The sequence below is a fragment of the Sminthopsis crassicaudata genome, chromosome 6 (genome assembly GCF_048593235.1).
Source record: "Sminthopsis crassicaudata isolate SCR6 chromosome 6, ASM4859323v1, whole genome shotgun sequence".
Lineage (NCBI taxonomy): Eukaryota > Metazoa > Chordata > Mammalia > Dasyuromorphia > Dasyuridae > Sminthopsis > Sminthopsis crassicaudata.
The window spans coordinates 257,220,963-257,234,127 of record NC_133622.1 but is presented as its reverse complement, the minus strand read 5'-3'; the positions used below and the strand labels follow the sequence as shown (position 1 = coordinate 257,234,127).

Here is a 13,165-nt window from a genome sequence, read left to right as displayed (position 1 = left end):
CCCATCTAAACTCTTTCCTCTCCCCGCCTCCCCCACACAAGGCAGTGAACTCCTGCATCCTCCCCCCCACCGGGAGCACGGCCCAGTCCCCCCGGCGGCTGCCGCCTGGAGCCCTCACCGATGTCCTTGGCCTTCCGAGGCACCAGGCGGCGCTGCAGACGCACCATCTTGATGGCATCCAGACGGATCTCGATGAGGTTGCTGAAAAGCGCCAAGAGCGGGGCCAGGGGGAAGGCGGCCACAAAGATGGTGGTGAATCCGTACTGGATCACTGGAGACCCCAGGGACACAGAGACCCTGATTGACCTCCACCCGGGCAGCGCCCTCCCTCCTCCCTGCCAAGGGGCACCGAGGGGCCCGCCTCCTCCTCCCCCCTCCCCCCAAGCTCACGCACTCATCTCCATGAACTCATCAAACAGGCTGAAAATGTTCACTTCGTTCAGGATGTAGTTTTTACGCCATTTCTCCAGGTTCAGATCGTCCGACTTCTCCATCTGGGCCTGTTCTCTTAGCTTGTGGATGTGGTAAGTCAGCCACCTGGGCCAGGGGCAGATGTGGGCCAGAGTAAGGGAGACCCGAGGGGAGGGGGCAGCCTGGTGGGACAGGGGGAGGGGGCAGCCTGGCAGGGCAGGGGGAGGGGGCAGTGGGGTCCAGGGAGGGGGCAGCTGAGCAGAGGTGGGTCTGGGGTCAGCCTGGCAGGGCGGGAGGGGTGCTGGGTCCCGGGTCCCAGAAGTGTTTGCTCACGGGCTCAGGTACTCCACGCAGTTGCTGAGGGTCTGTTTCAGGCCCATGATGATGGCCATTTGCACAAACAAGTCCATCATGCAGCCGCTGGGATGGCACTGGGCACAGCAGGGGAAGCGGGACTCGCTCTCCAGTCCAGGGCCCGGCCTCCTCCCGCTGCCGCCCGTCGAGCCCTCTCTCTCCCGGCTCCCCGGCACTGCCCAGGGTCAGGGCCCATTTGATGCTCCCCCTTGTCCCCTTCTCCCACTGCCTGTGTCCAGGCCTGAGGCTTTGGCCCCTCCTTGACTCCGTTTAAACCACACCGGTCTCCAGAGGCCGGAAAGGGTCTCTTCTCTCCCCTGGAGAGCCTAACCGACGTGATGTGGACACGGTGCTAGGCCCCGGGGGTGAGGAATGCAAAGGCCGCCACTGGGACCCCAAACTGACCTCCTCCAGCCTCCACTGGCCACCGATTCGGACTTGGTTTCCCGGGTGCCCGTTTATCCTGGAGAAAAGAAGGATGAGAGCCCAGAGAAGAGAGAGGTGAGGAGAGAGCCCCCCAGCCCCTCACAGCTTGCCCCCAGGGTCTCTAGCCCCTGGAGAGTCACGGGGCGGGGTAGGGCGTGAGGAATGCCACGGGAAGCGCGAAGGAGGGAGGGAGGACCCCGGGCCGGAGGGGGCGCCAGCAGAGCGGGCTTCCGTTCCTCCCCTGGGGGAGCTCACCGGCCCAGGAAGAAGGCTGTGTAGATGAGGGAAGAGAAATGGGTAAAGAACTGGAACGTGAAGAATTTGACAGTGAAGTTGCTCTCTCGCTCTGAGAATGTCCGAGGTTTCTCTGAGAGGAAGAGGCGGGAGTCCTGAGGGGAGGCCAAGGAGGAAGAGAGGCTGCCTGGGCCCCCAGCAAAGAGGCCCGCGCTGAAGCCCGCCCCCCCCCAGGGGTCCAGACCCGGTCAGGGGGCCGGGATGTAACTGCCCGGCTCAGAGCCCCACCGCTCAGGGACCTTGAGGAACGAGGCCTTCCCCAGAGCCCTGAGATCAGGCAGGGCAGAGGAGGGAGCCCCCCTCAGGGGTGGGGGCCCCCACCCCCGGCTGCTTCCAAGCCTTCTTCCCCTCCCCCGCTCCAGTACCCACAATTCCTCCTACTTACCAAAGTCACAAAGCTTCAACGCCACTACCCTGTTCACCTGGGGGAGGGACAAGAGTCTGGGCTCATCCTGAGCCTCGGGGAGCCGGCCCCCCGACTGTGACCCCGACCCCCAGACTAAGACACGACACGTGACCTGCTTTAGAGAATCCCCGGTATGGAGGAGCATGGGGGGTTCTTGTTGCCCCTTAGCCCTTTGTGTCCAGAGGGGGGCAGGCATCTCTCCCCACCCCCTCGGCCCTCCCCCACTCCAGGGCCCCGGGCACCTTGGTCATGATCACAATGGTTATGTAATGCACCAGGGCTCCGGTGACCACCACCGCCGTGGTCAGCTGCTGCTCCAGGAAGGGCAGGGCCGAGCGGCTGAACAGAAACGTGGCCATGACCCGATAGACGACCAGGATGTGGGCCATCCCGATCAACAAGCAGATCTGGGGGCACGAGCGGCACGGTGAAGCCCTGGGCTCCCGGACCTGGCGCCCTCTCCCCAGTCGCCCCAGGGAGGAGGGGCCGGGGGTCCCCGCCGGCGCAGTCCCCAGGGAGGAGGGGCAGGGGGTCCCCGCCAGCGCAGTTCCCAGGGAGGAGGGGCAGGGGGTCCCCGCCAGCATAGTCCCCAGGGAGGAGGGGCCGGGGGTCCCCGCCGGCGCAGTCCCCAGGGAGGAGGGGCAGGGGGTCCCCGCCAGCGCAGTTCCCAGGGAGGAGGGGCAGGGGGTCCCCGCCAGCATAGTCCCCAGGGAGGAGGGGCCGGGGGTCCCCGCCGGCGCAGTCCCCAGGGAGGAGGGGCTGGGGTTCCCCGCCGGTGCAGTCCCCAGGGAGGAGGGGCCGGGGGTCCCCCGCCAGCATAGTCCCCAGGGAGGAAGGGCCGGGGTTCCCCGCCGGCGCAGTCCCCAGGGAGGAGGGGCAGGGGGTCCCCGCCAGCGCAGTTCCCAGGGAGGAGGGGCAGGGGGTCCCCGCCAGCATAGTCCCCAGGGAGGAGGGGCCGGGGGTCCCCGCCGGCGCAGTCCCCAGGGAGGAGGGGCCGGGGGTCCCCCGCCAGCATAGTCCCCAGGGAGGAAGGGCCGGGGTTCCCCGCCGGCGCAGTCCCCAGGGAGGAGGGGCCGGGGGTCCCCGCCGGCGCAGTCCCCAGGGAGGAGGGGCTGGGGTTCCCCGCCGGTGCAGTCCCCAGGGAGGAGGGGCCGGGGGTCCCCGCCAGCGCAGTCCCCAGGGAGGAGGGGGCGGGGTTCCCCGCCGGCGCAGTCCCCAGTCCCCGGCCCAGCTGCCCCCGCATGTGGCCACACCATGATCAGGCAGCAGATGAGGATGGCACTGCTGTGCAGGTACGAGTGCTGGTACTTGACTAAGCGGTAGTTGGGGTTATTGATCAGCTCCAAGGTCAGCTCCTCCTGAGGACACAGGGGACAGCCGCCAGCTGCAGAGCGGGCTCTGGCGGGACCAGGCGGACATGGGACAGGCGGCGCGGGCTGAGACTATACCTGGTCCTCGTCCCACCCGTAGAGGTTCCAGCTGGAGGCTGTGTTTGCCCGTTCCCGCTTCCAGAACTCCAAGAACACGGTGGCTATTGGCAGGAGAAGGACATGAGCATGGCGGGGAGTGCGGTGGGGGAGGACACGAGCGTGGCGGGGGAGGACATGAGGGGAGAACACGAGCATGGTGGAGGGAGGACACGGGAGGATACAAGCACAGCAGGGGGGAGGACACAAGCCGTAGAAGCCTTCTCCCTCCTCCTCCTCCCTCCTCCTCCCTCCTCCCCTATCCACAGTCTTGAGCACTCACCCCACAGGGCCATGAAGATGGCGAAGATCACGGTGCCCTCGTTGTCAAAGAGGTGAGTGAGCTGCAAGAAAAGACGTGTTGCTGGAGGGTGGCATGGACTGCCTGGGGCTGGTGCCCAGTTGGCTGCTGGATCCAGAGTCCTGCTCCTGATCTCAGCCTCATGACCTATAAGACGGGCACGAGAGTGCCCGGGGACAGAGCCCGGCCAGTACCTTGGCAAAGGTGCAGATCTCTGCCAGTCTCCAGTACTTGCGCTGGTAGTCTTGGAGCGGGCACATGACCGTTTCCTTGGCTTCACAGATCTCCTTGCTGAGGAGAGAGGGGGAGGAGGGGACGATGAGGAGCCCCGGCGGAGCCCTCGGCCTCGTCCACCTCGTCTGCCCGCTCCCAGGCTCAGGGCCCCTTCCCCACCTGATCTGGCTGGCATCGAAGAGGGAGAAGCCACTGAGGAAGACGATAAGCCCGGCGGCAGCCGCGGGCACCAGCATCACGGTGTACCAGCCCAGCCAAGCAAAGTACAGGGCCACCTTCTCCCCAAAGTAGTCTCTGTGGGGGGCACGGCGGCGGCAGCGGACTCAGACCGAGCCTTGGGCCCAGACCCCAGAGAGGGCGCCGGAGCTCTGGAGGGCTTCCCGCGTGGGGGACTCCTGGGGCCTCAGCCCCTGATCTTGCTAATGGGGATACTGAGGATTCCACCAACTACCTCCATCATAGGTCCCCAAACAGATCCCTAACGAGCCCCAAACTGAGCCCCCATTGACTGGGACCCCTTAGCTGAGCCCTCCGCTGACCAGGGATCCCCAGACTTTCACTGGCCCCCAAGCAGACCCCTAATGACTCCCACATTGGACCCCTTACTCACTGAGGGCCCCCCACTAATCAAGGGCCCCCCAAATGAGCCGCCCTCCCCTCGACAATGACCACAGTACCTGATCTTGCCAATGGGCTGCCTGTAGAAAATGTCTCTCCACTGGGCCCAGTTACTCTTGAGGTCTTCTTCCCTCTGGTCAGAGGAGTGGGTGAGAAGCCAGCCCCAGTCCTTCGCCTCCCAGCTCCCCTCCCAGGCCCTTCACCCTCTCACCCCCGCCCCCAAGGCCCCCCCTGACCCATGTGGGAGAGACCTTCCCAGGACACAGGCCCCCATCCCTCCCTCCTCCCGCTCCGACCACCGCCGCCCCTTTCCTACGTCATGGAGGGGAAACTTGGTCTCAAAGACGTGGTCCTTAACCAGGTCCTCGAAATTCTCTAGAAAAGAAAAGTCCGATTCTGTCCCCCTCTCACCCTGGCCTCCCCGGCTCCCGAGGACTCCGGGGTCCCCCGAATGCCCTTCGCCTGAAGGGGGTCCTGCCCTTGTTCAAGCTCCCCAGAAACGGGTCTGTGCAGGCCCACCCCTGACCCTGACCCCAGGGCTGCCCCAGGCTCAGCACATTCCCACATCTCTATGTGGGGCAGGAGCCCCGGAAAGAGGGTCCGAACCCCTGGGTCACAGGGCCTTGGTCTTGCCAGCCCCGCTCAGAACCGGCCGGGAGCCAGGGAGGGCTCCGAGGCCGAGGCCCGCTCCCCGAGTTTCTCCAGCTAGGACAAGTCTGGGGTCGCAGCACAGAGGCAGGGGGCTGGGCACCTCCTTACCCCCATTCACCTCCTTCTTCCTCAGGATGAAGTTGACGATGCAAATTCTGAAACAGATACGAACTCAGCTTCCCCCACAGGGCACGTGGGCAGGAGCCCCTCAGAGAAGCGGGGAGAGTATTAAACAACAGGGAGGTCTGGGAGCTCGGGGGGGGGGGGCCCTTGTCCACTCTCTTCCTCCTCCCCAGACTCAACTGCCCGAGCCCAGGAGCAGAACCTGCCCCCCCGTCTGGGCCCCCCAACGTCCTCCCCCCTGTTTCTCCCCAAGGAGCCCCCCCCACGAGCCGTGCAGGTTAGGGGAAGAGGACCAAGGCAGCCGGGGGCGCCTTGAGCTTTGTGGCAGCTCACCGAGCAGTGGGGGTGGGCACAGGCCCCAGGGGCAGGGGGTGGAAGGAGCAGCAGCTGGTGTCCTTCACCAGCTCCATGTACTGGCTGAAGATGATGCTGTGAGCTCTGATGCCGCAGAACAGCCTGTGGCCGTCTCTTATTTTCTAGGGGCACAGGGGACGGCACAGAGACTGGCACCCAGGGAAGCAGCCTGCTCTCCCCCGGGACCACAAGGAAGGGCTCTTCCCTCCCCTCTCCCCAGGGGACACCCCAGGTCCGAGATCTGCCTTAGGAGGAGGAGGCAGAGGCTTGGGCCCCTCAGTCCCTCGCCCAGGCCGGGGTCAGCGGCCCCCGACCCCCACCTTGATGGTAAAGCCCATCTTTTCAAGTTCCATCAGGAAGCTCTGGCGACGACGTTCTCGGCTCGCATTTGTCTTCTGCAGGTTAGACACGAGGACAAAATCCCAGGTCTCTGGGGCCTGGAAGAGGAAAGAGTAGGAAGAAAGGGAACGGTATCTGTTAATCAGCTACTGAATCCTGGGCTTCCTTATTGGAACCTCTCAACGACCCTGGAAGCTCAGTGCTATTCTTATCCCCATTTTACAGTTGGGGAAACTGAGGCAGGCAGCAATTAAATGACTTGTCCAGGGGGTCTGAGGCTGAATTTGAACTCAGTGCTCCATCCAGTGAGACACCCAGCTGCTCCAACTCAGAGGATCTCGGAGAACCTCAGATGGCCAAAGAGCCCAATCCCTGCTTTTGCAGAGGAGGAAACATTTGTGAGCACACGGGGAAGGTACCTGTCAGGATGGGGCAGTGTGAGTGCAGCGAAGGCTCCCTGATTCCACACCCAGCGCTTGCCCACACTCCCCCCAGCTGCCCCTGGACTTTACGGAGCCCACCTGGGCCTTGGAGCAGGGAGGCAGCAGGGCCAGCTTCTATCCCCTGGGGCTTGGCACTCACCTGGAACCTTCCAGCCTCCATGAGTGGGAAACTTTCTGTCTCTGGGACAATCCGAATTTCTTCGTTAGCACCCTGGGGGGAGAGATTCACAGAGAGATAGAGGCAAATTGGGCCAGAGCAGGCGGCCTTTCCCCAAGCATCCATTAAGCCCCAAGGGTAGGTCAGGCAAGGTACAAGCACTGGGCTTACAAAAACACGAGGCGCCAAGTCTGGCCCTCCACAGATTCCTGGGGGACAATGGGGACGGAAGACGGAGTGGCCAGAACAAAAGGGAGGAGGATCCCTGGAAAGATGCAAGCTTTAGACATCACAAAGCAGAGGAGCCTTGGAGCAGTCGGACCCCCGCTGAAACCTGACTTCAGACACACCAACTCTGTGGACTTTAGACCCAAAGTGGGGGAAGGAATTAGGCCCCTCATTTGGGAAGTTCTGGGATCCGGGTCATCCTGTGTCTAGTTCCCAAATTCACTCCTAAAAGGAGCCAGAAGCCTCCGAGCACAGGAATGTAGACACAGGCAGGAGAGAGAGGCTGGAGGCAAAGGCCTAATAGAGAGGGAGGCCGTTGCCACAGTTTAGGGATTGTGAGTGAAGAGGAGGGGATGGAAGGGGATGTGCCCGTGGGCATCCTAACTGTTTACCCAATGTCAAGGGCCAGAGACAAGAGAGTCCCAGCCAACTTTGCCCTTAATAGAAGAAAGGATGTCCAGAGAGAAAGATGAGTCGGTCTTTGGTCAAGTTTGAGAAAGAATTGGAGGGACCGATGAAAACCCTCTGAGGTACCCACTTTATACCTGTCTGATCGGCCAATGTGACAGAAGCGGAAAGCGATCAGTGTTGGAGGGGACGTGGGAAAACTGGGATGCTGATGCACTGTGAGTGGAGTTGTGAACTGATCCAACCACTCTGGAGAGTAATTTGGAACTGTGCCTAATGGGCTATCAAATGGCGCATCAATACCACTACTAAGTCTGTCCCAAGATATCACACACATACAAAAAAAGAAAAGGACCCACACGTGCAAAAATATCTTTCTAGCAGCCCTTTTTTGTGGTGGCAAAATATTGGAAATCGAGGGGATGCCCATCAATTAGGGAACGACTGAACAGGCCACGGTGTGTGAATGTAACGGAATGCTGTTGGGCAATGAGAAATGACGAACGGGCAGGTTTCAGAAAAACTCCAAAGACTGACACGAGCTGAGGCAAAGTAAAATGAGTAGAACCAGGAAAACACCAAACGTTATCTTCACTTCTTTTTTGTTTTTTCTTTCCTTTTGACCCGTCTCTTCTTTTACAACTGTGACCAATATGGTTAAGTTTTATATGACAGCACATGTGTAAACTATATCCAACTGCCTAGCATCCTCAGGAGGGGGGAAGGAGGGAAGGGAGGGAGAAGAGTTCGGAACTCAAAAGTCTCGTAAAAATGAATGCTCCGTAAATGTGGGAATGGGCATAGAAGAACTGCACGTGTTTAACCTATATTGAATTACTCTTTAGAGGAGGGGCTTGGGGAGAAGAGGAAAGTTAGGAACACAAGGTTTTGTAAGGGTAAAAGGTGAAAACTATCTGTGATTATATTTTGAAAATAAAAAGCTGCTATTAAAAAAAAAAGAATGCTAAAAATCTTGACACGTAACTGGGGGGAAATATTATTTAAGAAGGAGAGACCTGTGGAGATGGACAAGGAGAGAAAGAGACCCCAGTCAGGGATCTGGAGCAGAAATGAAGGGCTAGGACCCTCAGGGGGCTCTGTAATCTACCCTTTTTACTACCTCGCCCATGCTAGGGGAGGCTCCAGGATCCCAGGGCTGAGGCGTGGGAGACATGACAGAGGTCCTGGGCCATTGGACTGGCAGGATATTGTACCTGACAAACTCTTACATGTATGGAGGGACTCTTGGAAAAATGAGGAGGGGCACACTCTTGGTGTGGGAAGAGGGAAGTGAGTTGAGTCCTGTGAACTGAGACAAACCAGTGGATCTCCAAAATTGGGAGGTTGATGCAGACAGCTTTTAGGGTACACCCCCCAGCCTCCCACTGGTCTCAAGAGCCAGGCTACCTCCCACTTCCTTCCTCGTGGGGTCACCTAAGCAGCAGGTGCCAGGTTTTCCCGGAACTTGGAGAGCAGGTTAAGCTGCCACAGCTCCCTCCACACCCAGCTCCTCCCCAACCTTTGTCCCTCAGGTAGCCAGACTGGCATGGCCCAGATGGCCAAGGTGCCCAAACCTCCCCCTCCCCAGGGCTGGTCCCTCTTCTGTTTCTGGGTCTGTTAGGGAGCCCAGACTCCCCCTCCCCATATTCTAAAGAAAAAAGTGGAGGCCATTGGTGATGACTGCCCCTCCTCTCCTCCCATCACTCAGGTTCCTTCTATCCCTCCCCCTTCCCCCCCTCCCCCACCCCGCTTTCTACCACCCCCTCCTTCCCCACCCCTCAGGACCAGGTCACTTGACGGCCAGGAGGATCCTTCCACCTGCCCAAGGCATCCCCTTTCATGGCCCCTTTCACTCAGCTTCACTCACTCAGAGGTCACAAGCTGTTTCCCTAAACCCCACTGACATATCATGTGTCTCCCCGCCTCAAGAAGCCCTCCCTCCATCCTTCCATCCCCACTAGCTGCAGTCCTCCATTTTATGGCTAAATTCCTCCAAAGACCATCCACAATGAGGTCTCCACTTTCTCTTCTCTCACTATATTCTTTTTTTTTTTTTTTTAATAGTTTTTATTTCCCAGATATATGCATGGGTAATTTTACAATGTTGACAATTGCCAAACCTTTTGTTCTGATTTTTCCCCTCCTTCCCCCTTCCCAGATGGCAGGTCAACCAATACATGTTAAATATGTTAGAGTATAAATTAAATACAATATATGTCTACATGGCCAAACAGTTGTTTTGCTGAACAAAAAGAATCGGACTTTGAAGTAGTCTCACTAAATTCTTAGTCCCTAATAATCTGGCTTCTGGCTTCCATGGAAATTGCTCCAGTTACCAGTGATCCCTTAGTGGCCAAATCCAGGGGCCTTTTCTCCATCCTCATTCTTAGCGTCCTCTCTGCAGCCTTGGGCACTGTGGGCCACTCTCCTCTCCAAGTTTGGGGGCAATTCCAGCCTCCTGGTCCTCCTCCTCCCTCCCAGACAGCTCTTCCTCCAGTCCACTGCTGCATTTTCATTCAAATTATCCTCTTTAGCCATCGGTGCCCCCCAGGGCTCTGTCCTGGGCCCTCTTCTCCCAGTATTTTGTTTCACATGGTGATCTCATCAACTCTCCTAGATTTAATTCTCATACCCACCTATCCTGCCCCAATCTTTCTATTGACCTTCAGGCTGGGATTTCCAGCTGACCATTGAACACCTGGGACTTGATGTTTCAGAGAGACTTTTTTGGGTAAAGGATCAAGGTCACACAGCTAGTAAGTGTCTGAGGCAGGATTTGAACTCAGGCCTTCCTGGCTCTAGAGATCTTTGCTCTATCTAATGCACTACCCAGGTCCAAAAGGGAAGTCATATTCTCACCCCAACAGAGCTACCATCCTCCTCTAAACCAGGGCTTCTTAAATTGTTTTCATTCACAACTCCTTTGCGCCAGAGAAATGTTTGTGTGACTCTGGGAATACAGGGATAGAAAACGGGTCTGCAATCAAACATTGACTGATAATAAATCGTAATTCCTCAGTTATAAGACTCCAGATGGGTTATAACCCACAGTTTAAGAAACCAGACAGGCCTAAGACTGGTGGGCATCATCATTAATAATAATGATAACAACAAAAAATAGGATTTCATTGAATACTCAAAATCTTGAGAGAGGAGGGTTATTATCCCCATTTTACACATGAGGAAACTGAGGCAGATAGCGATAAAGTGACTTTTCCAGAAGCAATAAGTGAATGAAGCTGAAATTGAACTCGTCTCCCAGACTCAGCCCATGGGATCTCCCAGCTGCACACATCGATTCTATTTCCCATCTTGTCATTCCTACATTCACAAACTCCTTTTCTCTACTCACAGAGTCCTCATCACCTCAGAGCTGCTGGGAGGGAAGGCGATGCCTCAGTTTCTCCCCACCATGAAGTCCATCCTCCAGCCAGCTAGCAAAGGGATTACCCCCTCCTCAATGACCTGCAGTGGCTCCCTCTCACCTCCAAGATCAAACACAACACTTGTTTGGGCCTCAGCCCCCTCTTCTTGCAGCTTCTCTGCCTACAGGTAGCCCCAGGATGGGGTGGGGAGAGTTTGTCTTCCTCACTAGACAGAAAGCCCCCTGAGGGCAGGCACTAACTTTCTGTGTCTCCCTGGCACTTAACCCAGTCCCTGGCACACAACAGGCACCTAATACTTGTTGTCTGATTCAAACTCCCTTCCCTGATTGCTCAGTCTCCTGTCTGCCTTCCCCTTCCAGGGTCCTCAGTCAGGAATGGCCTTGTCTGCTCCCCAGAGCCAGAGTACCCCAGAATCCAGCATGGCTCGGCCAAAAGACGAGGGGTGATCACAACGGAGTCTAGTGGTCATCGCTTCCCATCTCTTTTTCCAAGGATAGGGGCTACCCTCCCCCCAGGAAGAAGACTCATCCAGTGACACATCCCAGGAAGGTTGTGGTCCTTCAAGAAGAATGGAAGCTGTATCCTCTCAAACAGGCTCAGTCAAGCATGATCTCAGGACCCAGAGCCCTTCTGGCGTGGGGAAAGGGAGAGACATCCCCTGATCGCTGCCCAACCCCCACTTATAGACAGGGGGTGTCCTACCTGTGAGAAAATCCAGCTGGCGGGGCCCTTAAATCCTACCTTACAAGGATCTGAACCTAAACTCCCCCCAGCAGACTCATCTACGGAGGGACAGATAGAAAACGGGGTGTCCCTCTCTCCGACTCCCACGAGTGCTACAGGGCAGCATGGGGGAAGCAGTGGACTGCTCTCAGGTGGTTCTGGGGGCTGAAGTTCAAGGTCAGGGAGCAGGAGGCACCAGGCCAGGGAGGGCAGGCAGGTGTTGGTTCAGAGCCGAGCACGGGGCACCCACATCACATTTCTGCACGGGGCTGGGCCAGCCTCGCGAAGGCCCTGTGTGGGTGACTGGGTTTCACTCGCTCTCGCCCTCCTCCTAGACAGTTTCTGGGCCTCTGGGTTTGCGGGAGGAGGGCCCAACGGGCTTTCACTCAGTGCTCCTCCCTTTGGCTACCTGGCCAGCTGCACCCTGCTCCGGCATCTGCTCCAAGTAGCCGAACCCGGCCTTTGCCAAGCTGTGGGCCTTTCTAGCCGGTCCCCCCTAGGGCCGCAGAGAAGGCCGGGGAGCTTGCCGGCAGCCTCCCAGCCGCCTCGGTCTCAGAGTTGGGGAAGCGTCTGCCTGGCTGGCCGGCCTTTTCCCTTTGCTCTTTCTCCCTCGGGTTCCCTGTGCTCTCCTCCAATGGGAGCCGATCTCTGCTGTATTCCACCCAGCCCGTGATTATTATCATCGAGATTCTGGATTCTACTGGAACTGCAGCGTTCTGGGATGCAGACGCTTGAGCACTTCCAGCCTTCTGGGTTCCAAACTTAAGCAGCGAGCCCAGCACCCCATCAATGGCTGTCTTCCGGGCTCTCCCCGATCATGTCTTTGGCTCCGGAGGGCCCGATTAAGGTGTGAGCTGCACTTGGCTCAGGAGGGCCCCAGTTAAGGTGTGAGCTGCACTTGGCTCCAGAGGGCCCCTCCACCTCAGCCAGGCAGATCCAGGTTCCCCGTGTCCCAGTCCCCAGCCCCTCCCCAAACCGGTGTGGCTCTCCGAGCGCCTCCATCACAAGGCAAGCTTCCTGAGGGCAGCCTGGCGCACAGGAGGCCCGGCCCCACCTTCCGGACCATCAAGCTTCCCCTCAGGGAGCGGAGGAGCCCCAGTGGCCCCCTCCCCTGCCCAGCTCCCCCACATTGGTCGGGGCCACAGGGAGGATCAGGGGCTGCGCTGAATATAGGGCGTCCCCTTCCCTAGACGAGTGGGGGAAGTTTGTTTTCTGGCCGGAAGGGGCCTTGTCCCTGCTGCTACCATGACAACCAGGGATGCCGCTAGTTAGTCCCAGGAGGGCCGGAGAGCGCTTCAGCCATGTTGCTTCCTTATGCCCATTCTACAGAAGAGGAAGTTACCCAGAGTCACACGGCTAAGTGAGCATGCCGGGCAGGATTTGAACTCAGGCCTTCCTGACTCCCTGGCCTGGAGTCCTGCCCGCTCCACGTTAAGAGAAGAGAGTCAGAGAGGGCCAGCCACTTGCCTGACGCCACACAGGAAGTTAGCGGCAGAACCCAGAGCGGACTCCATCCAGACCCTCGGCCTCCCAGGCGGGATCTCGCCCCCTCCGGCGGCCCGAGAGGCAGGGGTGGGGGGCGACCTCAGCCTTGGGGCTGCTCGCGGGAGCCCGTCTGGGTCTGGGGGAGGCTCGCCCCCCCCCCCCTTCTCCCCGCCAAGCCCAGAGCTGCACCTGAACCGGCAGGGGGCGGGGCTCACCTGCATGCTGGAGAGCGGCGAGCGCGGGCGCGGACTCCCCTCCGGATCTGGCTCGGGCAGGACGGGGGGCTTCGGCGGGGCCCCCAGGGCCGACCTGCCTGCTCACCTGTCCCGGGAGCGGGCGCCAGTGCACTCTGACTCCT

The 13,165-nt window shown here is 59.1% G+C and overlaps 1 protein-coding gene and 1 long non-coding RNA gene across 4 annotated transcripts in view; one reads left to right on the top strand and one right to left on the bottom strand.

Annotated features, from left to right (window-relative positions):
• LOC141546876 (uncharacterized) overlaps positions 1-162 on the top strand; it is a 7,891-nt gene extending 7,729 nt beyond the window's left edge. Inside the window, exon 6 of the long non-coding RNA XR_012483451.1 lies at positions 42-162. This is a non-coding gene — a long non-coding RNA (uncharacterized LOC141546876). The remainder of the gene's footprint in view (positions 1-41) is intronic.
• The window catches only part of ANO9 (anoctamin 9), a 15,498-nt gene extending 2,333 nt beyond the window's left edge, over positions 1-13,165 (bottom strand). The window contains exons 1-19 of one of the 3 annotated variants that reach the window (XM_074275016.1): positions 13,023-13,165; positions 6,560-6,631; positions 5,959-6,075; positions 5,618-5,760; positions 5,270-5,316; positions 4,827-4,885; positions 4,570-4,643; positions 4,052-4,186; positions 3,853-3,949; positions 3,641-3,701; positions 3,340-3,422; positions 3,145-3,249; positions 2,134-2,298; positions 1,871-1,907; positions 1,447-1,558; positions 1,171-1,228; positions 745-842; positions 395-537; positions 119-271 (exon numbers count right to left, since the gene is read on the bottom strand). In XM_074275016.1, the coding sequence (XP_074131117.1) occupies positions 119-271; positions 395-537; positions 745-842; positions 1,171-1,228; positions 1,447-1,558; positions 1,871-1,907; positions 2,134-2,298; positions 3,145-3,249; positions 3,340-3,422; positions 3,641-3,701; positions 3,853-3,949; positions 4,052-4,186; positions 4,570-4,643; positions 4,827-4,885; positions 5,270-5,316; positions 5,618-5,760; positions 5,959-6,075; positions 6,560-6,631; positions 13,023-13,028 (1,765 nt within the window). In that variant the 5' untranslated portion in view covers positions 13,029-13,165. Of the gene's footprint in view, positions 1-118; positions 272-394; positions 538-744; positions 843-1,170; positions 1,229-1,446; positions 1,559-1,870; positions 1,908-2,133; positions 2,299-3,144; positions 3,250-3,339; positions 3,423-3,640; positions 3,702-3,852; positions 3,950-4,051; positions 4,187-4,569; positions 4,644-4,826; positions 4,886-5,269; positions 5,317-5,617; positions 5,761-5,958; positions 6,076-6,559; positions 8,688-13,022 lie in introns of those variants that run through there. The other 2 variants (XR_012483445.1, XM_074275015.1) reach the window with 2 other exon arrangements.